At 32.8% G+C, this 27,706-nt stretch overlaps 1 protein-coding gene across 16 annotated transcripts in view; it reads right to left on the bottom strand.

The window, feature by feature from the left end:
- Window positions 1–27,706, bottom strand: part of LOC141507078 (HMG box transcription factor BBX-like) — a 369,819-nt gene that overhangs the window by 132,033 nt on the left and 210,080 nt on the right. For 15 of the 16 annotated variants that reach the window (XM_074214420.1, XM_074214422.1, XM_074214417.1 and 12 more), the window contains 2 exons: window positions 20,444–20,614; window positions 15,596–15,838 (listed from right to left, as the gene is read on the bottom strand). In XM_074214420.1, the coding sequence (XP_074070521.1) occupies window positions 15,596–15,838; window positions 20,444–20,605 (405 nt within the window). In that variant the 5' untranslated portion in view covers window positions 20,606–20,614. Of the gene's footprint in view, window positions 1–15,595; window positions 15,839–16,572; window positions 16,653–20,443; window positions 20,615–27,706 lie in introns of those variants that run through there. The other variant, XM_074214432.1, reaches the window with a different exon arrangement.

The following is a 27,706-nucleotide window of genomic DNA, read 5'->3' as shown; positions in this document are numbered from 1 at the left end:
GTTCATGCAAACTATTTTGAATTCGTTTTCATTATGTACATCTCCTTACATATATTATTTTGTAGCTCCCTCTACATGAACATGGCATTATTTTTGTAGTTAAAATGATATAGTGCCTTCTTATACTGCATTATCAATGTTAAAAGGAGCAAATGATATGCTTCAATACGTAAATGCTTTATGAAATCTACTTCCTACTCCTTATAGTACTTCTTTATCTAAAGAGAAGTTATATTATTTCATGCTTTTACAAGTGTTATTATTCTGATTGCTTTTTGTAGTCCAAACCTTCTCAGATTTAAGCCAAATTTATTTAAGAATTTGGTTGTTTTAAGCTAAGTAAAATGATCTTACTGTGTATAACAAAATCATGTAATAAGGGTTCCTGGCAGTTCTGGCTTCTATGTAAATGCAAGCAACTGTACCAGGAGAAAAAAATTGAGATGGTCATCATGAACTTCCTACTTCTCTTTGATTTGGGCAGTAAATTTCCTTGCTTATTTCAAACTACAATCAGAAGACAGTGGGAAACTGTGCCTTCCAAGTTTAAATTTTTCTGATTAATCAATCAACATGCAATGATTATTACACCAACTAAAATTCTATCATATATGACTTAATTATTTTCACTGAGATAATTAATGTTATATGAAGGACAAGAGAGGAAAACATAACATCTAAAATGTAGCACCAATCTCTACCCACTTTCTCTAGTTATATGTTCCTTTCTTTAGAAAGATTTAATAATACTGTTCACATATAAAGACACAATGACATACCATACTGATTATTGCAATCATTCTTGCTATTTTTACATTTTAAACAAAGAGAGACTTAGCTGGACTAGCATTTTATCTGACAGTATATTAAATTATCTTTAAGACTTTAATGAAGCAAAAAATTATGAATACTCATGTTATATGACTAATTAAAAAAACTACCCTAAAAGTATAAAGAACAAATGGTTCAAACCAAACCACCAAAATAAAATTAGTCTCAATTGAACTAATCCAGCTACAATTAAAAGTCCCTTAGCTGACTGTTCTGTCAAAAATTCCAATGAACCATCACAAAGGCTTTCTATAGCAAAGTTTCAATGTAATGTACAAGTGTCTAACGCTGCCTTGCATAGAAAAATAATTTAAAACTTCATGTGACAAAGGATTTCAGGATGAAGAGTCATGGAACAAGAAAACCATTAGAACATATAAAACACGCTTTTCAAGATGAAGTTTGGCCTGGGAGGTAGTCATGGGCATTTCCTCACTTTTAAAGTTATACTAATAATATATGCAGGTAACCTAACTCAAAACTGTTATGAGGTTCAAACCTGTAAAAAGGGATTCTTAAACCCTTAAAGTGATATGACGACAGCTATTATTATTTTGGGAAAGTGTAGTAAAATCTGGACTAGTCAGTTTGAATTTGATGAAAAGCTAGATTACATATTATTTTTAAATTAAACTTTAAATATTTAACATAAGGAGCACCAGTATTACCACTATTTATTTGATAATAAATTAAAGTCAGTTTTTTTTAACATTGCCAAGTAAAGTCCTTTTGGGAAAAGTCCTAATAAATGAGTCAGCATTCATTTATTCAGCAAGCATTTATTAAACACCTTCAATGTACAAGGCCCCATATTAGATTCCAGGAAAAGAAAACATTTTCCTACTGAAAGGAAACTACATTTTATTAAGGGGATAGATAAGAGGTTGGATGGATGGATGGATGGATAAGTGGATGGATGGAGTGATAGTATGGATACATGGATAAGAACAGAAAAAGCCAGTTAGGCTAGAATGTAAATAAAATGTGTGAGGTGTATTTAGTCTGGCAAATGATTTATAACAAGTATATACATGGGTAGGAGAGACATTATGTTAATGTGGATAAAGAGCTAGCTCTAAAATCAGGCCAACCTGAGTTCAAAATCTACCTCTGACACATATTAGGAGAGTGACCTTGGGAAAGTCCATTGGCCTTAAAGTCTTCAGATAACTTTCTAATACTTAAGGTGCAGAGAAGGTGTTGACCTGTTTTGGTAAAAGGAATGTTCTATTTCTCATTGAAAGGATAGTTCTATTCCCTATCTCAATTTGATTCTTTTTGTTATTGTTAAAAAAGAAAATAAAAGGGATATCTATCTATCTATCTATCTATCTATATTATATAAGAAACAACTAAGAAAAATGAATGCAAATTTTAAGTTTGACCATTAGTGACCTTGGGTAATTTAGTTACAGTTTAACTTAATTACATATATGGATGCTGGCATTCACCAATAATCATCAAAAAAGTTTGACCCTTTTAGATATTACTATTTTAGCTGGTTAAAACCCTACTAACCTCATTAGGGACTACCAGCACATGAACACTACTATTTGACTGATTTTTCAAATGGTACCCTGATGGAGAAACAAGAATTACCATGTTCAGGTCAAACTACCATCACCATCCCAACTACTACTTCTCAGATAGCTGAGGACTCTGCCCAAAAGCCCTAGGAGTAACTATATGTTCCAATATAGACAGTTCTGGTTCCAATTCAGTCCTGTAACCATCATTTAGAAAGAATATACCAACTGTTTCATCACCAACACCAAGTTGCTAAACAACTGCTACCCATGTAAGAGCCCCAGGAGCATAAGTCAAGGTCAGAGAAGCAACCTTTATGGAATTATGCAGGAAACTGCAACTATAGGTGTTTGTTAGCCCTAGGATCCTCAGAATCCATTAGCTTCTAAAGACTCAAAAAAATAAAGTTCTCAAAACAAAAATCCTTAGAATCATCAAATGACTCACCATCAATAAAATGATTCTAAAGAAGCCTTACTGCCACATATATTGCTAGTGAACTCTAAGGAGCATTGGGCCTTTCTAATGGACTTTTAGCTGGATATTCCTATATATTCAAGGCAAAGGCAATTACACTTTTCTGTTTGCATATATGATTTGCATATAGTAAAGAGCTTAATAAATGCATAACCATCCATTTATTTATTTATTCATTATTTTTTCTAAAAGGTTGTGATCAAAGATAATTGTTTTTATTTATTTTAATGCATTTTTGATATGTTATCAGTGTTTAATGAAGATGGCAGTTAAATGAGCCATTAGGCCAAAAGAGAAAATTGTTAAGAAATACAATCCTACAATTAAGAAAACATAGGTTGATTTGTAGAGTGGTATGTTAGATTGTCCACATACTCTGGTGGTTAACAATAGTCGAATAATTTTAGGGATGATAGAAGCCATCTATCTAATTAATATGAGATTACTTAACATATTAAGGCTTTAAGAAGCAGATATACCTAAGTTAGTGCCAGGTCCAAGGCACATCTTCACACTATCAATTAAATCTTCTTTTCAATACAACAAACTGGCTCCTTCATATGCTATATGTGTAAGTAAGAATCTACTAAATATATGTATTGATACACAGCAATAGCTCATTTATATGTAGGATCAACTTCTCTGAATGAAGATGGTGGTATATTAGAAAAAGTAAGGGAAAAAATGAGTGCTTAAGTGTCAACTGTCTGTAGGTAAGGGAGGCAAAAACTACAACAAGCAAATAGAATAAAAAATATCAATTAATTATAAAATTATAATTATAATTATAAAAACATCAATTAAAAACATCAAAAAGTAACAGAGTATAGTTTCAAATAGCATTATAAACCTCAATAACCTTAAGTTAAGTCACTGCACAATGATCAATGTTCATAATTATGAACCTGAATCATTAAGAAAATGTTAAGTCATGTCCAACATATCAGTTCTGCCATAAGGTAAACATTGCTTATTCATCTTTGATTTCATGTTTGACTTTTTATGACCCACTTTTGGGATTTTCTTAGCAGGCACTGGAGTGGTTGCTAGTTCCCTATCCAGGAATAAGGAAACTGAAACAAACAGGATTAAGTGACTTATCATACAGCTAGTAAGTGTCTGATGTTGTATTTGAACTCAGGTCTTCCTGACTTTAGGTCTAGTGCTCTTTCTGTCCACTATGACATCAAACTGGCCACCATCTATTTTCAATAGAAAAAAAAAGTTTAAAATTAAGAAAATTAGTGTCCAAAGGGTTATGTGTCACTCATGTCAAAGATTCAAAAGTGTGGAAGAGTTTATTTCCTAATGTGAGAAGGAGATGTCTATATATATATTTTAATAGTTTTTAAAGTACAGTACATTTAAATGTACTTGAAAACAAGATAAGGATGTTATAAGAAACAATTATATTATCTCAATAATATCAAATCCTGGAATCCTAAAGTAATGAAAGAACCTCTATTCCTAATCACAGAAGAATTATTAGTAAGAGTTATCATAGATCTAGATCTAGATAAATTTCATCTCGATACTCAAAAAGTAGGTATATCAAAAATAATAAATTATGCTAGTGAACTTGATATCAAAAACCAGATAAATTCCAGAATTTATTATTAAGAAGGTCATTTATTAGAATTTAGAAAGAGAAGTTATGACTAGAAATAAATACTACTGGTTGTTAAGAAAGTCTTTTAGAAAAAGTGGATCAAGGAGTACTATTAAAAAAAAGGACACCTGATTTTTACATGATTCCTGTTTATGCGATTGACAAAGTTTCACAAAATCTTTGGCAACACAAGGGAAAGATATGAGCTGGAAGATGGTACAGCTAAAGGTATTGGGTTAGTTGAACAATATAACCCAGAATAATTTACAGCGATCTGCAGCTAAGTGTCTAATGAAGTGCTAAGGGTCTTTGTTCTTGGTCTTGTGGTCTATATTTTCATCACTGAATTCGATGGAGAGAGAAATGGAAGATTTATCAACTTTACAAAGAATTGCATAATATGCTATCTTCCATGTGTCTGCCTTTATAGAGGCAGGTGGTGCCAAACACACCTCCAAAGTCTCCATTTCAGAGAATCCCAAATTTGCTTCAAAATCCAACTCAAGGGGCAGCTAGGTGGCATAATGGATAAAGCACCTGCCTTGGAGTCAGGAGTACCTGGGTTCAAATCCGGTCTCAGACACTTAATAATTACCTAGCTGTGTGGCCTTGGGCAAAGCCACTTAACCCCATTTGCCTTGCAAAAACAAAATCCAACTCAAGTATTCCCCTGAGACATGACATTTCCTGATCATCCCAGTACATCTTCACCATTCAGTTGCTTGGTGTTTCACTTTATGAATGTATGTATTGTATGTTTGAATATTTATTTTAAACAACTTATTTTGTTATCTCTGAATATAATTTTGCACAAATAATCAGCTAGGTGGGAATCCCAACTCATATAAATGTTAGTTATGGCCACTTAACCTCTGTCTGCCTCAGGTTCCTTGTGTGCAAAATGGAGATAGCAACAGTAGCTACTTCCCTTGTGAGGATATAATGAAATAATATTTGCAAAGTGCTTTGAAAACCCTAAAGTGTTATATCAATATTAGGTAACATTATCATCATCATCATCCACCATCATGATGATTTATTTATTATGTTCACATATTATTTATTCATATAGAGTCTAAGCTACTTAAAGGTAGAGAGCAATTTTGTTGTCTTTGCATCTCCAACAACCTAACATAAAGTAGGATCTTTGCAAATTATTGCTCATTAATTGGAAAAGAATAATTAACATCGAGACTGAGAGAATTTGAATTAGAGATAGACTTGAGTCATGGGAATCATGGCTGATATTAACACCATGTACTTCACATTTGGCAACTGCTGTGATGGACAAACATAGGATAGGTGAGGGAGCTGAAGAAGGTTATGCCAAGAGAACAGCTCATATTTTTAAAATAACAACAAACCAAAAACCTGACCCTGTGAGCATTAGCATATATACAGAGGCCCCAAAAGTTCATGTGATCTTGCAAAAAAGCACAAATGTTCAAAAAATGAATGAAAGAAAAGTACAAGAGTACATTTTTCTTGATGAGTCCAAATTTAAATATTGTTTGTAGTTCTAGGCATTAAAGAAAAAAAATCAACAAACCATTACATAGCTAAAGGAATGTGAATAGTATGATAACCAAGTCATGTAAGAGTCAGTTGGAATTACTATTATGAAAGAGACTGGAGAAAGAGTAAAAGTACCAGCAGGTACAAAACTTCAGAAACATTAAAATACTAACAGGTTCTCTGAAGCTATCTTGGGCTTTTTCTTTGCTTTGTTGTGAAGTCAGACACTTTTTCCTGTCTGGAATATGCTTTTTCTCCTTCTGCTTATCTAAATCATACTTGTCCTCCAAGGCTCAGTTCATGACTAATTCTTTCAGAAAACCTTCCCTGGAGATAGTATATTCCAAATTCTTCACCCCCCCACAACTAGATCCAATACACCTTCAACTTCATTATTTCTATTAGTGTCACTACCATCACTCTTCTCTTCCACTTATCTCTGTATCTCAGTAGCTACTCCCTTAAATAGTTCTTATTCCTATAGCACTTTAAGGTTTATCAAGATAACAAGCTTCCGAAATAGATAATACAAACAGATTTTCCTCATTTTTTTTTATACATGAGCATAGTATTGTCTGTTCTACAAATAGAATTTCACCCTCAACCATAGACATGTATACATATGTGAAATTAAACTGCATTAGGAATATATACATTTAGATAAATAGACATAAACATATATCTATCCACGTGTATAAATATATCACACTACATTGTGGATATCTATATTTATATGTTAAGTATGGATTCCTTAGGTACTTTAAAAATGTTTTATTAAAAAAGCAAACCTTTGGGGCGGCTAGGTGTCGTAGTCACCAGCCCTGGAGTCAGGAGTGCCTGGGTTCAAATCCGGTCTCAGACACTTAATAATTACCTAGCCGTGTGGCCTTGGGCAAGCCACTTAACCCTGTTTGCCTTGCAAAAATCTAAAAAAAATAATAAAAATAGGAAAAAAAGCAAACCTTCAAGCAGCCACTACATCTGGGATAAAACATAACATAGCCTACTATGCCTGGCATTTATAGCTTTTCACAATAGGGATCTTGCCTTTTAGCCTTATTTTATATTTCTCTTTTTCCTATGTTTTACTTTCTAGCAAACTATACTACTTTATTTTTCCTTAAGTTCAAAATTCTCTCTCTACTCTGATATTTCAAGTCATTCACCACCTAATTCCAACCTATATTTTCAGTCCTATTATACAATACCTATATTGTATTATATACAATATATCTGGGGGTCCAGTCAAACTAAAAGTTCCTTGTCCTTCACACATGATGTTCCCTTTTCTGCCTTGGTACTTTTGAAGTCTGTCACCCATCCATTCCTGAATAGACCCCAACCCTCCTCACCACAATCCCTTGAGATAATCTCTTCTTTCAAAACAATTCAAATATCACCTTGTACATGAAACTTATCCTGATTTCCCTCAATCACTAACACTTTCCTGCTAAAAAAAAACTACCCTATATTCATTTGAATATATTTTGAATATATTTATATACCTTATACAAACATTTATACTCATATGCATATAATCCATATGTATAAAATGTAAGCCCTCTGAGGGCAAGCACTATTTAATTATTCTCTTGGTATCCTCAATGTATAGCACAGTGCCTATCACATGCTAAGTATTTAATAAGTCTTTCTTGATTTATTGCCTCTAATTTGGAAAGCACATCTCTCAGAATCCTTATCTTTTTTAAACACTTGCCACTTCCTCCATGATGCCTTCCTTGTTCCCTTTAGTTAGCACATATTTATTTCTTTGTTTATATTATATTCCACCATTCCACCTAGTAGACTGTAAGTTTCTTGAAAGCAAATTATTTTATTTTTGTCTGCCTTTGCATTCCTAACATCACAGTATCTTATACATAGTAGATGTTTAATAAGTGTTTATTGAAATTTACTTACAATAACTTTATTACTTGCATTGGAATATATGTAAAGTAAGTAAAAGCAATTAGTGTCAGAGTAAGTTAGAAAGCTAGAATGACAATTTGGATCAATGTATACTATGGAAACAATGTAAGGACTGGCAAATTGCCTTCTGTGGGGGGGGGAGAGAAGTAAGATTAGAAGAAAAAATTGTAAAAATCAGAATAAATAAAAATCTTAAAAAAAAGAAAGCTAGAATGAAACTGACTGTGAAGAGCCTTCAATGTCAAATGTATACTTCCAAAGTATATATGGGAAGCTACTGAATTTTCTGCTTGTTTTATTAGAGGATGAGTACAATAATAACAATAACGTGTGTGTGTGTGTGTGTGTGTGTGTGTGTGTGTGTAGTATCTTGAGGTCAGTGAATCAAAGATTACAAGGGCAGTGGAGTAAAAAATGTATTGGAAAGGGTCAGGAGTTTACATTTATCCCAGAGACAATAAAGACTTGGCAGATTTTTTTTTTGTTTTTTAAAGCTGGCATGTGCTTTAGGATTATTATTTTTATAGCAGTGTGAAAGTTTATTGGAGAAACTAAGAAACTGGAAGCAAGGAAGATCAATTAGGAGATTATTATCATAGTCTTATGAAGCAGCAGTGAGTGAAGGAAAAAAGGAACTAAATAACCCTATAAGGAGAGCCCCATTATTAAAAGAAATGCTATAGTAAAAGAATTGATGAGACTTGGGAATAGATTTCAAAGAGTTGGAGAGAAAAAACATCATAGATGACTTTCAAACTTATGAATTTTGGATATCTAGGTAGACAGAAATGGGAATGGTTGGAGTAGGTGAGAAATTTGTGGGGAGAAAAAATAATACCAATTTAAACGTGTTTACTTGAAGATGCCTAAAAGATGTTCCATAGATAGTTTGTGATGAGGAAAGAAATTAGTACTGGATATGTCCATAGTATAAAGTTAAGGCTAATTAATTAGCTAGAAGTTATTTTCAAAGAGGTAATAATTGATCCTATGAAATGAGATGTTATAACTCAAGGAGAGAGTGAAAAGTTGAGAAAAACATTTCCATGATTTATTTAAGGCATATAATTTATTTATTTATTTAAGGTAAGTGACTTACCCAAGGTTACACAGCTAGGTAATTATTAAGTGTCTGAGGCCAGATCTGAACTCAGGTTCTCCTGACTCTGGGGCTGGTGCTCCAAACACCTATCTGCCCCAGGAGAGTATATATATTAACAAAGGAGATTAAAATAAGAGTGATTTGGGTAACTGTAAAAGGAAACCAAGTACCTATTGAAAAAACTTCCTCTTCATCCCCTGCCTCTTATAGGAATAGGGACTGAATCTATGATTTTATTGATATAGAAAATTCTCTGGTAGGAAAATTCTCTCTTACCAATGTAGATCAGTACCTTCTCTTTCATTAGATTCTAAGAGAACTGCTGTGAGGGAACTGAGAGATTAAGTGACTTGCCAAAAATCTGTCTTCCAATAAATGGAAATTTTCATTCACTATTCCTAGGTCGGCATTCTCAAAAATAGTAGAATGATTTTAATCTCTCTTCTAGATAAGAGTCTTTCAAATACTTATAAACAGTTAAATTATCTTCCCAATGATTTTTTCTTCTCTAAGATATCTAAATTTATTTGAGTTTTTTGTTTGTTTTGTTCTTCAACATCTTGGTCAATTGAGACTTTCACCCTATTAGAATGCAAGGTCCTTGAATAAAAAGCAAATGTTTCAGTATCTAACACATTCTTGTCCTTTTTAAATCATGTCTCACTCTTTAAGACCCCTTTGGGGTTTCCCTAGTAAAAATAGTGGAGTGGTTTCCAGATGAGGAAACTGAGCTATACAGGATTAAGTGACTTTTCCAGGTTCACACAGCTAATAAGAGTCTGAGATTATATTTGAACTCAGATCTTCTTGACACCAGGCCCGCCATTCTATCCACTGTGCTACTTAGCTGCCCTAACATATAATAGACACTTAATAAACATGTTTGACAAATTTTAAATTTAAAGCATGTGTTCTAATATGGATTTGTCAAAATCAGATAGTAATATATAGATAAAAGGAACAGTCAGGAGTTACTGATTCAAAACATATATGAATTTCTGATTTATTCATCTTTTTATTCTTTATAGCAAGCTGCTAAGTGGTATATTAGATAAAGTACTGGAACCAGAGTCAGAATAACCTGAGTCAAAATCTCACCAAGTTACTTATCCTTCCCTCAACTTCTATTTCCTCATTTATAAAAAGTGAATAATAGTATCTATCTCCCAGGATTGTTGTGAGAATGAAGTGAACTAAAATTTTAAATCACACTGTAAACCTTGTAGTGCTACATAAACAATAGCTAGTAGTAGTAGTAGTAGTAGTAGTAGTAGTAGTAGTAGTAGTACTGTTATTATTACAGTAAACAATGGTTAGAAAAAATAAAGAATCAATGATTTCTCGACATTTACCTACATCTGGATGTCTGATTGTAATTTGTCCTAGAAAAGTTATATTCCTACTATTTTAAAATAGTATAGGTTCCCAGCCTTACTTACTCTCATCCTCCTCTATTAAAAGTAAGGGAAGCCAAGTGTAGCAGAGTACTTGACTGTTATTAATTCTGAAGATTATTATTCTTTCCAGGGGATGAGTGAAATGACACAATAAGTTCCTTTTGCAGAGACTCTTTAAAAGAATATTTAAATAGGCTAAAACAAAATAACTTCTACTTCTTGACTGTTCTGACTTTGGATTAGTCATGAGTCTCTTAACTGCAGTGGCTCACTCAGAAATCAGAACCTGTGAACATTCACAACATTGCACCATCAAGCACACTGCCAAAGTTAAGAAACGAACATAGGTTGCATGCTCAGAATGATATTTTAAAATTCCTTTTATACTGTTTAGAAGCAAATGTCTTTATGGCAACTAAAGCACTCATTCAGCCATGAAAATTAGCATGGAATAACAGTTTTAGAGCATGAAACAAGTAAACTCAAGGGCTAACTATTCCTGCTCTTTACCAGGGGATACAAGAGTACAAAAGAATTTGGAAAGATCTGGTACAAACAAACAGATTTTAAAAAAAGTCTCAAAAGAGACTTTATCTCCAAACTTGCATTGCTCTTCATGACAGACATTTCACATATCTCTAAGTTTTAAGTTTGATTTTTGAGTTATTCTAATTTAAAACAAGGTAGGAAAATAGCTGTCAAATATTTTCCTTCAACTGGAAATGATTGAACAGATGAAATAATCTTTAAAAATGTTATCAACAGCTGTAATTATCAAAACCTTATGATAATTATTAAAAATAGAAAAGTTGATGAATAAGACAGATAAGACAAGGAAGAATCAAAAATAACAACTCAGTCACTTCATGGCAAATAAACCTCAAAACAAAAATTGTCTAAAACTTCTCTAATAATAAGTGTTGGAAAACTGGAAAGTAGTCTGGTACATATTAGGGTTACAAATTCAAAAATGGACTTGAGATTTAAATATTAAGATCATAATGAAAATTGGAAGCTAAACATCATATAATGCTTTGCAGTTAAGAACGGGGGAATGAATTCTTCATAATTAGAGAAACAGAAGAAATTATAAAAGGTAAAATAGGTAAGTTTGATTATATGAAATTATAAGACTTTTTCACAAATAAAAGTAAAGTCTTTAGGATAAGAAGGGAAACCATCAATCAGAAAAATAATTGTCATTCAATGTTTGATAATATATAAAACAAATGTTTTATATCCAAAATATACAGATAACTTATTGAAATATAACAAAAAGATATTTCCTAATAAGAAAGTGGTAAAAAAATTATCAGAAAGAGTTCTCAAAAGAAAAATATTTACTATTGAAAGAATACTTGACATCACTCATAATAAGAAAAATGCAAATCAAAGCAACTCAGATTTTATTGCATACCCTGAAAATTGGTGAGGATCACAAAATAAAGGGATAGTCAAGACTGGAGGGGTTATGCAAAAAATAGGCACAATAATTCATTGTTAGTAGTGCTATAAATTGGCACAACCATTCTTGAAAGAAATTTGAAATTATGGAAATAAAGTGGAAATTATGGAAATAAAAGTCTATAAACATTTTGTTCCAGAAATTTGTTCCCCAACTAGGAATATACCTAAAGGTCACTGGTGAAAAGATAGGCAAGAGAGCAGCTAGATGATACAGTGGATAGAGCACTAGCCCTGGAGTCAAGAGATCCTGAATTCATATTTGACTTCAGACATTTAAAAATAACCTAGCTGAGTGACCTTGGGCAAATCACTTAACCCCATTGCCTTACAAAAACCAACAAATGAAAAAAAAAAGAAAGGGAACATATACACTTTGGCAATAAACACTGGAAACAAAGTAGATACCCATTGATTGAGCAATAGCTAAAGAAATTGTAATATGGGAATATAGTGGAATGTTGCTGTGCTGTAAGAAACAATAAATATGACAGTAGCGTAGAAAGAACATGAACTTATTCAGAAAGAAGTAAGCAATATAAATAATTATTATAAGAATGTATATGGAAAGAATGACAACCACAAAATAGTCAAAACTGAATGTTGTAACATAATAAAGTCTGAATCCAAAGAGGAGATATGAATATCTTTATCATTTGCAGAAATCAGGGTTTATGAATGTGCAATAGTGTAAATAACTGCAAATATGTTTAATGCATTGTTTGGCTTCAGTGAATTTTTCCCTCCTTTTCCTGTTTTTTTAAATAAATTATTTTTATAAAGGATAGTTCTGCTGTTGGGAAAGGAGGAGGGATACAAGAGGAAATCTAAGATGTTAAGAAACAAATGAAATCAATAAAATAATCAACTTTTTAAAACCCACCACAAATATAGCCATATACTTAAAAGAAATGTGATCTCTTAACAATGAAGAATATTTTTTACCCCAAGCTGAAAAGGTTTTAAAAGCTACATTTCAATTAAAGCTATAATAAAAGTAATGGATGCTTTTAATTTGATCTCTGAACCCTCTATGGGATAATGACTCAAAGTTTCAGACTACAAATCAACTACATAATGATTCAAAATACCTGAATCTTCCAAATATTATCTGCAGGAAACTGGACAATGAATGACTTATAAACTACTATATACAATGGAAAATTGTGACTGACCATGCATTTTAAGATCCTCATTTTTTAACAGAACTGTGGGTTGTCAGATTAAGAAATTTCATTATAATAGCATCACAGTGGAAAATTGTTCTAGTATTATTTCATATTATCTTTAATATTAAGTCTCAGCAGTCAGATTGGAAACCTAATTAAGTAATTAGACACAGATTTCCTGTATGAAAATAATACTTCCTCCTCTTAAAAGTGGCCACCTATTGGGTTTGTAAATTAGCTGTGTTTAAGAAAAGGCAAACAATCTGTTTGGAACAGGCTGTATGTTATCCCTACTCAGCCATCTAAACAACACACTGAAGTGTTTAATTATAGAAGTGTAACAGAGCTCAATATGAATTTTCAAATAATGGGCTTTTTTTGTTTGTTTACTGTATATACTTAAACATGAATAGATGATAAGTCTATTTAATATAGAAGGTATTATTATTTAGTATCCCATTGGATATCCACATGAAGAATGAAAATCTTTTTAAAAAATGAATTTAGTTTTAAAATTCTGATTGAAAAATACATAACAAACCCTACTTCAGTAATTATTAAATATAATTCCAACAAAAATTATGTAAAGATGCAATACATATAAAGCTCTACATTCATTAATTACATATCCACTATGCTAATAACAATTCATTCAAGATGCAGAAATCTTAGAACATTTTATGAGGAATTTTTATGTTCCATGTTAGCTTGTTAAACTTTATAAAAATATGGAGCCTAACAGTGTTATTTTTCCCCACACTGAGCTATCTAATAAAATGTGCCACTAGAAACTATTTTCTCCCCTGCTGACTGTGCTTCTCACAGAGGTTAAACAATTTTTTGTTTGTTTGTTTTTATAAATTAAGTTTTATTTCTTAGATGAAGCATTAAATAAAAATATCAAACTTACTTTCATTCTTATTTAGCTATTAAATATTATTCTATATTCCTTTTATTTAGGGCCTGATCACAAAATGCACAGTAAAAGGAATTTAATATATTTTCTCAATCAATGTAGTGAACAAAATCCAGATAATGTTTTAAGAAATATAGAAAGTGCTATTATAACAGCACAGGTTAATATTTTTCTCTAGAATAATTTTCTCATCTGGAAATGACTATTTCTAGATTATTTCAAACAAAGTGGGGCTATATATATGTATATATAAATAAATATGCACAAAAATAAAAAGTATATACCTTAATCTATCGTGATTTCTTTTCATTTTCATTTTTCCCTTTCATTATTTATTTATTTATTTATTTGTTGGAAAGGCAAGGGGCAATGTAAACCTTTAAGCTGTGAGACTTTATGGAGCATAAGTCAAAGTGGCTCTTTAAATCTAGCCTATATCTTCAAAGGGAAACTGAGGTCTAGAAAGAATAAACTCTTTTCTCAAAGTCACATAGGGCAAGATGAGACCTAAAAGCCAAGTCGCCTCCTCCTAGTTCAGTAATTTTTGTTGTATACTCTATTGAGTGATTCTACACAGTCCTCACTTGAGTAAATCAAGGCCAAGCCCTAGTAGATTCTGGAAATTCATACACTGAAGTGGCTCTGCTGCCACAGTAATTTATTTCTAATATCCAGTTGATTGTTCTCTAGGGTCAAATTCACAGGGGATAAAGAATATGATGATGTTTTCTTCCTCAAATTCATGACCAAGGATTGCTAGATATATGCTTCCAATAATAATAGCATCCACAATAAGGAAAAGCATATTGGAAATTAAGTTGTCAATGGCAACTTCAAGCAATATTTTTGAATTTTTTTTTTTATCAAATAAGGAGACACAGTAAGTTAGGCAATATTTTTACATTCTCATCACATCACATAACCAGAGATTACCTCTGGGCATACAATGAGTGATTTATAAATATCTAATTCAATAAATAAATGCTTCTCTTCATGGTGGCAAAAAAGTAGAAACTAAAGAGATTCACCATCAATTGGTGAATGACTGGACAAATTACAGTGAGAAACTTGATGGGATGCCATTTATTTCGCTCCAAGATAACAAATGAAAAAACAGATGATTTCAAAAGGATATGAAAAGACTCCTATGAAGTGATGTTAAGGGAAGTATAAAGAACCAAAAATAACAGTTTTATACCATCACATCAGAACAATTCTGAGTATTTTATACCATAATATCAGAACCAACCTCAATATTTTATATACAGATAAAGAGAACAACAATTTACACAATAACAATACTTTAAATATAGACAAATATGAAAGCTGTAAGAACTATGATCAACATAATGATCATCCATGATTCTAAAGGACCAGTAATGAACCATGCTATCTACTTCTCCTCACAGAAAGGTGAGAGAATAAAACATTTTGTTATCCTTGTCAATGGAGAATTGCTTTCTTTAGCCATGCATATGTATTATAAGTAATTTGTTTTTCATTTGTTTCAAATGGGGTCTGGATTAGGAGAGAAAAAAATATTCTGCCCAGTTACAAAAAAAACAACTAAAATTAAAAATTTCAAAAATTCCTAAAGAAATTATTTATCTGAGTAACTCAGTCATCATAATTGCTAGTCATTTTGTAGATAATCCATACCTCCTTGGCCATGTCTGTATATTTCTGTTTTTCCTTTGGGTCTAGAACTGCCCACCAATCAGCCAGTATCTTGGTAGCACCACGGTTATCCAGCCGGGGGTGTTCCTGACGAACAAGGGAGCGATGGCGTTTACAAAATAAAAGAAATGCATTCATTGGTCTACGAGCTCTCTGCTCTGAAGATTCATCATCTTCAGTCTCATCTACATCATGCTCTAGGCCATCAGCTCCAAGAAGTTGGACCTATTACCAACAACAACAAGAATAACAAAAGAAATTATTTAGAGACTTTGCCTTTTTACTAAAAAGCAAAGTTAAGAATTAAGTACAATAACTAAAGGACTGAAGTACTATAACATATCAACAAGACTAGTAGAAGAAAGCACAGATTTCTCAGATCTATTTTTAACAATTTGGACATAATAGTAGTCACAATGACCCAGAGAACTGAGTATCATTTTATCCTATGGGCACTGCATGCTTTCAGATATCACAGCAACCATAGCAATAGTAATATCTTAATTAAGACTTAACATCTGTGAAAATGTCAGTGTTCAAATATTAAAAAGCAAATGGGGATTATGATTTTTTTCCTCCAGGTATCAATAGAGGAATTACCCAGAAATTGGTGCTGGGACAATATAACATTTAGAAAATGAATGCTAAAATTAAATCTCCAACCCATGGAAAAAACTAACATCTTCTGAGTAAAGAAGGGCCATGTGACAGTGGGAGGAGCATTTGATCAGAGTAAGGTAAATCTATGCTGCTTTGAAATTAAAAAAAAATCTGATGGAGCTAAATTGAAAGAGGCCCAAAAAGTAGGAACCATTTAAGTCTCTTAACTATTAATATTCATATTCAGTCAGCCATAAAATCCATTGCACTATTTTTCACACTCTTGCCTTCCTTTCTTTCTAATCTCATTGCCACTAGTCAAGTTTTTCAGTCCCTTATTTTCAATCACTTGGACTAACCTTCTAAACAACCTCTTCTACTTTGGTTATTCCTTTCTGTGATCCATCCTGCATACATTTAGAATAATCTCCTGAAAATAGCTATTATAGTGGCACTGCAAAGCCCTTGATGGCTGCCTAGAGTTGACAAAACAAAAAACAAAAAATACCATGAGCTTTACTTTGAAGGCTTTCAATAATCTACCTCCAAAGTCACATATACAAAAATTATTTATAGTAGCTCTTTTATACGATGGCAAATATTTGGAAATCAAGGAGGGTACCTATGAATTGGAGAATAGCAAGACAAGATATGGTACTGTTCTCTAAGAAATAAAGAGGATATTTTTAGAGAAACCTGCAAAGAGTGCATGAAGTGAAGTTAGTAAAACAGTTTATAAAATAACAATAATATTATAAAAACAAATTAAGTTTGAAACTTAGGAACTCTGATCAACCACAAATTCTATGGTACTTTTGTTGGTGGTGGTGGTACTTATTTGTTTTTTTAATCAGATATGACTCTTTTTAGAGTTTTCTTGTCAAAGATACAGGAGTGGTTTGCTTTCTCTTACTTCAGCTCATTTTACAGTTGAGGAATCCGAGGCAAGCAAGGTTAAGTGATATACCTATGGTCACATAGCTAGGCCAGATTTGAATGCAGAAAGTGATGGACTCAATATAGACTGAAAAATATGTTAGGGGAAATATGACTACTGAGGAGAATTTGCTATGTTTTTCTATAAATATTTGTTATGGACCCCCCCCCCCTTTTGCTTTTTCAGTGGGTGGAAAGAGGAAGAAAATTCAACTGAAAGTAAAATAACAACGAACCCAAAAAACCTACTTCTGACTTTCCTTTTCAGTTTTAAATGACTATTCTAAAAGAACTTTCTACTCTAACCAAATTAGTTTATTTTAAAATCACTCAACAGCATTTTACGTTCACCCCTCTAATTTATGCCAGTTTTTATCTATTAAAATAAAATGCCCTCTCCCATCTCTAATTTTCAAAGTTTTTTTCCCTTCAAATACTTTCTCAGATTCTATCTCCTCTGTGAAACTTTCCATTCTAATCAGATAGATCAAGCCGTGGATTATGCAGTCAGGAACCTTGCAGCTCCTTCCTCTGATATTAGTGTAAGAACTTGGGCAAGTAACTCTAGGGCCTCAGGCTAAGCGAGATTCTTCTTAGTTCCTTCTAGTTTTAGACCTATGACACTATGCACCAGAATTCCCTCTCCTTTTGGACTATCTACAAATAATTAACTTTCAAATAATTCACCTAATTTATATACTGTCTTATATTGTAAATATTTGTGTACATGACTGATCTTCCAATGGGGCCAGAAGATTCTGGAGGGCTGAGAGCACATCTTACATTTTCTTTTAACATAGACAGCATCAAGGATAATGTCTCATGTAGAACAGGCATTAATAGGGTTGATGAATGAATGACATTTATGAAAGACTTCACAAAGGCTATGTGAGAGGAAGAAAAGTAGTAAATTAAGTTTTAAATTTAAAGAAACAAAGGTATATATTCATCAAGGAAAAAAAATCAAACTAATTGCAATGGCTTCAAGATATCAGTTATGAACCATGAAAGGAATTTTGGAGTTCTTTCTTGAAAGGCATGAACCCATTCTTCTCAAAGGGTCTACAGAATGCTCAGAATTATCAGAGAGTATATAAAAAACAAAATAAATATCTTAATCTTGATTACGATTATGGAATACTTGCATCATGAAATTCTATTTAAAAAAAAAAAGACCAAATTGGAAGGACTCCAAAGGAAAACAATTAAAGAGATGGAAGATCCTCAAGAATAGGGCGTAGAAAAAAAATGCTGGATATCTGTCTACAGTTAAGAAACAAGTTATGAGAGTCCATGATTAAATATGACAAAAAATTCTAAATTATGAAAGAGTGAAAACATTTTCACCAACTCCCAAAATAGCAATATTAAGCAGAGGGGGCAGCCTACAAAAGTTAAAAGTTGTTACTTTATAACAAATGAAATGACAAGTTATTGGATATGGTAAATAATAAATCTTAACTTGAAACTCTAAGAGTTCATATAAGATAAATAAGAAAATTATTTTTAAAAAGGGCTTATAGAAAATTAGCTTTATGAATGAGTTACTAAAGGAAACAATGGTCTATATCTCTATATTAATGTTCTTATATAGGAATATAATTATGTTTATTCATACAATATACCTTGATGCCACTGTTGAATGGACTGTTGTCCTAATTGATCTTAGGATGGCATGTATTATGTTCTTATGTTTAAAACACAATTTCAAATATGCCATTATTTCTTATTAATCAATTTCCAAAGATGCACAGAGCACTTTGCATAGTGAGTCAATAACTACAGAATTTCATTGAATATATATGTAACCATGCTTCTATATAGCCTGGGTCAGTTAGCATATGCTACTGGTATAAGAAAAAGAAATGTGACTAATTGGTAGAGAGAATCCTGGGGAAATATTATCTCCCTGGGTAAGGGATATAGATGTAGATGAAGACTCTTCAGGAAGAGAGATGTGGACAGAGTATATTCTAGGAAGTGGAGAGAGAAAAAGACTGGGAATTGCACATATGGATAGGGAATTCAATTCCTCAACACATTGATTTCCAATTTGCTTATGTTGGAGGTTTGGCATAGAGGAGTGCATGAAAGAATTCATTGATGTAGTGAAGGAGGCTTTATTGGAGGATGCTGAGGTCAACAGCAGACTAGGGAGGGGCTATAGCTCTGCAGGGTTTAAGATGGGCTTTTTATATTAGGTGAGGTAAACAAAAATATTTTCAGCAGGTGCAAGGACGTAGTTTGGACATTAGAGGGTCCTCAGCATGATGGCTAGACTGTGGACACCAGAGTGGGATTCAGGCAAGATGGAATCATGTTCTTTACGAAGGGTAGACCTTGTAAACATGCTTTTCAAAACAAAAATTTTAGGGTTCAATAAACTCAAGGATAGAGAGGGTTGGGACCTCATCACTTCTGTAAAAACTTTGGAGAGACAATTCTTTGAATGAGATCAGACCTTCTTTCTTGGTTTAACTTGGGATATTATCTCATTCTCATCTAAAGAGCACATTTATACTTGTATATTTTCTGGTATGCTTTATCTATATAACTTCTCTGATTTGTTTTCTTTAATTTCAATGGGTTTATTCACTATTATCTATTTGTGATAGTTAAGAGAAGTTTCACAGTTTGATTGAGAGGAGCTAAGATGAAGAACACAAGCTAAGGGTCAGTCTTTGCCCTAAGAAGTCATTTGTTTTCTGAATTCCTAAAATTAATAACTCATTTATCTGAGATGTTGGAGTAGGAACACAGAAATATAATTCTGATTCCTTGACCCTCTTAGATATCAGAGAAAAGAATAAATAATATTAAAGTGCTCTTGAGGTTTGCTTGTCTCCCCTCTTCAAGTTGTCTCTCAGAGAGCTCCATTTCTGGTGCTATAAGAATAGTTCTTTTCCTTTAGACATATGTGGCCAGATTTCTTACTATTTTACTAGTCATGTTGTCTGTACATTATGACATTAAGATGACATTATATCTATGTTACATATACAAAGGAGCAGAAAGCTATGATATAGAAAAACCACAGGGACATGTCTATTTGGTTCTAGAATGCATTAGGAGTGCTTTTTTGGACACAGTTTTTGCACCCTTATATGAGTTCTTTGTTTAGTTGGTTATTAACTTTTTGGAGTTTTTTTTTTTAGGGCATATATTCCTTCAATATTCTGAAGATGCTTTAGGAGTCAGGATAAAACAAGAGTTAAAAATGTGCTATGTATAATGGAGAAATTTTTATCATCAACTCAATAAATCTCTAATACCTTTATTAAGTGACATCATTACCTTATCAATATCTTCTTCTTCCTCTTCCTCTTCCTCCTCTTCAGAAAAGTCAAGAAGTTTCTTTGCTAGTAATGGATGCCACTGAAGACACTTCCTCTTTGGTCGTTTTCCAGTTCCTTCCCCTTCTGCTGAATGATCCTTATTTCGATTACTGCCTTTCATTACTGTGACCTATAGTAAGGGATTGGGGGGAGGGGGAGAGGGGGAGGGAGAGAGAGAGAGAGAGAGAGAGAGAGAGAGAGAGAGAGAGAGAGAGAGAGAAATTTGATTAAATTAGTTTAGTCACTTGAACTTTAAGCCAATTAACATTCTAATGACTAAATAAAAGAATCTACCCACTTGGGAATTTATTGTATTAAATAAAACCAAAGGTACAATAAAACCCTTATCTTCTCAGTCAAATTAAGCTAATTTCCTTTCTTCTTCTAGGTAACTTCAAAACATCTAATAGGTAACTTCAAAACTTATTAGCAAATCTAATGTTTCAAAAATGATAGCAAGATAAACTTACTTTGTGTATACCTGTTGACATATAGTATATTAATAAATAATATCACATATATATTAAAAAATTAATAAAGGTAATAGTGCAATAAATATATGCAATCTTATTTACATAGCTCATGAATTGAATCATAATTAATATACATTCCTGTGAGCTTGTAGACACATAAAATTTATCAACTCTGTAAAAGAAAATATTCCCAAAGATCTGACTACAAGTGAGTAAATAGTACAAAGAATCTAATAGGGTAATAATTACTGAGAATCTTTATTATTAATTAATCAAGAATTATGTCAATGTAGATTAAAAATATCTGGAAATGGGTCAATGGTCTTTAAAAGGGTGGTAACATCATTTTTTTTAGAAGACAAATCATTGCTCCATTTGTTTGTCTGAAAAATATCTCCATAAGCTACTTCCATAGCCTTTAACTTCGGCTGAATATTTCTAGCAATGACATAACTGAGGCAGCATTCCATTCTACCCACTTATTCCACAGTGTAGTTTATACAAAGCTTTCCTACCCACAAACAATCCCTGATTTAAAAAAAAAATAAGCAGGTTGCTTCTTGATGAAAAAGAAAGTTGAGTAATTTTCAAGCAAAATTTTTATTATAAGTTGGCAATAAAGTTTAAATTAGCATTCAAATTTTCCAAATAGGAATATGTTGACATCTTTTCTTTCCATAGATACCTCTAACATGTACTATTAAATTTGTTGGGGATTATCAGTATGAGTATACAACATTTCAAAAATCTTTTGGAAATATGTATACCTTGGTAGGGAATTACTTTAACTAGGATATCAAGAATCCACTTAAGCATCAGTTTTAGAAAAACACACTTTATTGGAAGACAATGGGAGAAAATGATTCAGCATATAAAAATCTGCTTTTCACATTTTCAGGAATCTATCCCATCTATAAAGCAGTATTGAAGCTTTCTTTAATCCATTGATGTTCAGATCAAATATTCAGAGCACTGGGATTTCAAGTTTATCTTTTGGATAAAATTAAAGGGTAATATATATACTAAGTAAGTTTTGCAAGTTTCCTATCTTTTCCTGACTTTCCTGTCTTTGTTAGCAGGAATACCTTTCACACACCCAAAACTTTCTTTGTTCCCATATCTGATTTGCTGTTGAATACTATTGATTCTCCTAGGTAGTATCTCTAGGACCTGTCCCTTCTGTTATAGTTCCACTGCTACCTAATTCAAGGTCCTGAAACAGCTTAATTCCTTCAGATTCTTGTCATCACCACTTACTTTATATACCACTGATTCAATCATTTTTTCTCAGGCAAAATTCTCATCCTGCTGCTCTCCTCCTCAAATATATTCAATGGACACTGGTATAAAATCCAAACTCAGTTTGACATTTCCAGATCTTTCTTAATTTGGCTCTAACTTTCCTTTTCTTCTACCTTATTCTACATTATTTTCTCTTTACATAAAAAATCCAGGCACACTGGAATCAATACTGAGTCCTCTTGATATATTCTTTTCTTCTCAACCTCTATACTTTCATTCACTCCTTGTCCTATGTCTGGAATACCTTAAAACCCAAACATATACAACCCCAATATCAAAATTCTACTCAAGATTACAGGGTAGACCCTGTAATCTACCTTCTCCCTTTGGATACCTATTCTTCTTTTGTCTGCTGTGATACCAAACTCTCACAGTTCTCTCTGATCATCTGCTTTTCCTCTTCTAGGACCTCATACTTTTTCCACTCTTTAACCAAAGGTTTCACCTGATGTTCTGTCCTTAGTCCTCTTCTCTTTTCTCCCTCTATTTGGTTATCTCTTTAACTCCCACCAGCTCCACAGTAAGGTGTCTCTCCATTGATTTCTCACAGGGCTGGAGACAGGTATTTCCATCTACTAGTTTCCTGTATCAGTTGCCCAAAGGCAGCTGAAGTTCATCAGTTCCTCATGGCATGCTTCTAGCAATTAATAACAGCTAGTATTTTTAGAGAATATCTTATGTGCTAAGCACTTTACAAAAATTATTCTCATTTTTGTAGTTGAAGAAACTAAGGCAAAAAGAAGAACGGTTTTAAAGTTTATAAAGTGAGTTACAAATATTATCTCATTTTTAACCTCACAACACATCTGGAAGGTAGGTGCTATTATTATTGCCATTTTAGAGAAGATGATACCTAGGTGAAGTGACTGGCCCAATGACACAGAATCAGTTTCTTCTCTCTCTCTCTCTCTCTCTCTCTCTCTCTCTCCCTGACCCCCCCAGAATATTTTGAAGAAAATTCAAAAATAAAAGGAAAATGAATAATTTAAAAAAAAAGTTGGAAAGGAGAATGGTATAGAGAGTAGAAAGAAAATTTTTGAAGTCTAACATTATTTTAATACTGAATTAAACAGAAATGTATATTTATGACAGAAACAAAGATATAACTTTGTTATACTTGTCCTACAAAAGTGACATTTTCAAATATGATTTTTTTCATTTGAGTAGTGGCTGATTAAGCTAAGTGTAAAGTAAATGAATTACTCTGTTTACTTCAATAGGTCATATTTCTACCCATACTATAAATTTATATAGATTAAATGATATCTCTGGAGTAATCCTTCCAACATGAGTTATTAGTGATCAGTCTACCCACTGTGCTTCAAAACTGTATTCATTAGGTATTCAAATGTAGACTCTGAATACAGTTGTGATTTATCAAATAATGCATTATATAAAGCACTTTTTAGAGGCCTGATCAACTTTTTTTTATTACTACATCAAATTACAACACTGAACTTATTGCCATTTATAATTACTTATCAAATACTTTGTTTTGTCTCCACTTCCTTGTCCAAATGATTAATTCATAATCATTCATTTTAAAATAAAGTAAATCAATGCATTGCAATTAAAACAGGAGTGTACTTGGTGTCAAAGAATATCACTTTAAATTTCAACTCTGCTAATTCCTACCTGTAATTGTAATAAAGTACTTCAATAAGCACTGAATTCATCTCTCTGAGCCTCAGTTTCCTCATCTATCAAGAGGATTCAAGAGGGTTTCTGAAATCTCTTCCAGTTGCAAATCTATGAACTTATATGTATATTCTTCCTATACCCTCTAGGAAATTTTCATTTTGTTGAATGTATTTTCAAAAATCAGTTTAGTAATGAGTAATGAATAATGGTATTTAATTGTGTTATTCAAAAACAATATCCTACTTTAAGAAGCGAATGAAAAATGTAACACATTAGGAAAGGAAAAAAAAAAACTGAAGTACCAAGTTATCTCCAAAGCAATCCCTACCTCAGTACCACATTCTTTTAAAATTATGTTTCCAATATGATAATGGTGAATGACCTTCATGGATATCACTGTTCGGCAAAGTGCATTGAGTAGGTTTTCCCTTATTTAATAATACCAGTATATTCAGGAAATGCCTCTTAGCAAACTTATTAAATTTTTCTTCAGAGCTCCCAAGTTTTCCTTTCTTTGCTTTGTCCTACCTTCCAGTTCCCAGTGCCCTCTCTTTTCCTTAAGGTACTTTCAGAAAATGATATAATATCAACTATTTACAAATCCCTGTAATTGGAATAAAGTATTTCAATAAGCACTTGCTTATCAACTCATGGGGAATTCAAGGCATTAACGAACAGATTTAGGTGGAAGGGAACTCAGACCTCTCAGTACCACTCCTTCTCCCCACCTCCCCCCACCAAAAAATAGAACTCAGTAAACTTAATCTGAGAATGATCAATTTAAAAAGTTTTTCTTGGGGTAGCTAGGTGGTGCAGTAGATAGAGCACCAGCCCTGGAGTCAGGAGTACTTGAGTTCAAATCTGGCCTCAGACACTTAATAATTACCTAGCTGTGTGGCCTTGGACAAGGCACTTAACCCCCTTTGCCAAGCAAAAACCTAAAAAATATTTTTTTTTTCTTTTAGGCTGCAGGAAAAGGTCAGATTCAGGGTGACTATATATAGTATCTTTGGCTGTTGATCTTTTGACATATAAACTTTCACAGATTTTTGTGATTTTCCTAGGGTTCAGTACTCTGTAGAAAAAGTCTTCTGGAGAACTTCACTGATCTTTCCCATCTAAGACCTACTCACTCAGATTTTATAGCCTGATAGTATTTAGTTTTATAACCTTTGAAAGTTCTCATCACTTTAATACTGTTATATTTATCTGTGCCTATCTTATTTTTCTGGTAGAATATGAACTCCTTAAGGGTGGGGGATCAAATAAATAACAAATTTAAATATCCACAACATATCAAAAAGTGGAAACAAAAAAAGGAAAACAATCCCTACTCAAGAGCAGTTTACATTCTAGTGATGAGTTTTCAGTCTAGTAAAGATAAGGGACCATATCTTATAAACTTAATAGCACTCTGTACACATCAGGTGTAATTTTGTTCATTGTATTATAACATTTATATCATTTTACATTGGCGTGTATTATATCATAATGACAGGCAGTAGGCATCTCCTACAACCAATACTTCAGAAAACTTGCCAATAGTATTCATCACTCTAGGTCTTACAGAATAAATGGTTAACAGGCCTATATCTTGTCACAAGACAAAAAAATGTGAACACTGAGGAGTCTGAAAATTGAAGAACTGGTGATCCTCTTATCATGTGATAACACAATTCAAATAGGGTAACTATAAAACTCTTTGGAGATAAATGCTCTGGCAAGTGTTAAATATTATTATTTATTGTATTTCTAATGACTTCCAAACTCGAGATAGTATAGATGAAAAATTTCTCATTCAGTGAAGTGATGTTCTCCTTTCAGAAGCAATTCAGTCATACTATTCATGCTGAGTGTCAGCCAACGGGCTCTGGATTGTACTCAGCAGCTCTTTGAGTAGAAACCTTAGCTCAGTTAAGATGCTATCAAGAGTCTTCTCATGAATACTAATGAGGCACCCACTGTTCAAAGAAGAATGTATTTGTACTAGGAGTCCTTCTCCCACAGCCTTATGTAACTAAGGAAGACTTATTTTTAAGGTTGACAACTACAGAAATTGATATTTAAGCCTTGGAGGACAGAACACAATGCAGAGAGTAGAAAGCTGCTCCGTGATATCATTACAGATACAGAAACAGACAGAAAAGAAAAATATGGATATTGCAAGGAAATTCATTTACATAAAGGTATCAGTATAGGGTCCAGGCTTCCTAGCAAGCAGTACACACAGGTTTTCAGAAGCCCACATTTTATCTTGCCTTAAAATTTCATTTTGTTCCCACATTTTCCCTTTCTAAATTAATGAAAAGGTGACTCCTTTCTTTCCTTTCTCCAATTCGGTCCTTCTACATGATAATTAATTCACTTGCCAAAAGGATTATCATTATTTAACATTATTAAACTCAGCAATTCAAATTCAATTTGACAAATATTCCCAAGTACTGTGGTAGGTGGTAAGCATACAAAGAGAAGAGAAGGGTGGAGGAAGGAAGAGAGAAAGAGAGAGAGAGAGAGAGAGAGAGAGAGAGAGAGAGAGAGAGAGAGAGAGAGAGAGAGAAGGAAGGGGGAGGGGCAGGAAGAGGGAAAAGAAAACAACCACATTCTTTGCCCTAAAGGAGTTAAGCTTCTAATACTATTTCATGTGTCACAGTATAAAGGCATTCCTTCAATGAATTTGTCAGTCAAATCAGGCAAGAGAGCTACTGTATAACATTCTAAGTAATGTGGCCCGCAATTATTTATTTAAACTCATTTGTTATTTCTACCTAACAAGGATCCTTTTCTTCTGTCAGTTCAAGCTTCCTTATCCTTCACCTACAGCATATTCACTCCCATCTTCATTCCTTTATTTATTCTGTTCTCCCTGAATGGAGCACCTTCATTCCTCTTTTCTGCTTATTGAACTAGCAAATGCTTCAAGCATTACTTCTTCACAATCTGGCTCCAGTCAACAGAGATATTTTTTTCCTTCTCGATTACTCAAAGATTTAAATAGTTATACTATATATTTTGGCACATCATTACATTCACTTTAGCATTTATTGGACACTGCTTTTTATAGTTCTCTATTTCATGCCTTTGTTTCATGCAGGTTTTCCCACTTCAAAATTTGAAATATGAAATTTAGTAAAGATAAACGTAAAGTCTTGTACACAGGTATAAAAATTCTACTATGAAAACTAAAGGATTGTAAATGTAGGAACTACTAGATAAAAGTTTATACAGAAAAGATCTAAAGGTTTAGTGGACCACAAGGCCAATACAAAATAACAATAAAAAAGTTACTTAGACTTCATTAAGAGAGGCAGCCAAAATAAGATGTATTAATCATACCATGCATGCTCTTTCCTGGACAAACATCTAGAAATTTGGAATAGATATGTTAAAGTTGGTGGTCAGGATGGTGTAAGAACAAAAAGAAATGTCCTATGAGGAATAGCTAGCTATTTAAAGACTCCCTTTAAATAGGGAGAAAGGGAGTAGACTTATTCTGGTTGGCAATAGAAATTCATTATGTTACTATATATGCTATATTATTTCTAAGTAATAGTGAGGTGCTACAGAAAGGTGGATTTAAGTTTTATTAAAGAAAACTTCCTAATACTTAAAAGTTCCTCCAAACTTTAATGAAATGACTTGAAAAGAAGTGGTTTTCATTTCCCTGGATGATACCTTAGTGGGGAGGTTGTAAAGGGACATTTTTTTCACATGTGGGTTGGACTGAAATACCTTAGGGGGGAGGTTGTAAAGGAGAACTCTATTCACACATGGGTTGGAGTGAAGGCCCTTTTAACTCTCACCATTCT

This window comes from Macrotis lagotis, chromosome 1 (genome assembly GCF_037893015.1).
Source record: "Macrotis lagotis isolate mMagLag1 chromosome 1, bilby.v1.9.chrom.fasta, whole genome shotgun sequence".
Classification (NCBI taxonomy): Eukaryota; Metazoa; Chordata; class Mammalia; order Peramelemorphia; family Peramelidae; genus Macrotis; species Macrotis lagotis.
The sequence above is the reverse complement of the archived record's forward strand: the minus strand, read 5'-3'. Positions and strand labels throughout refer to the sequence as shown.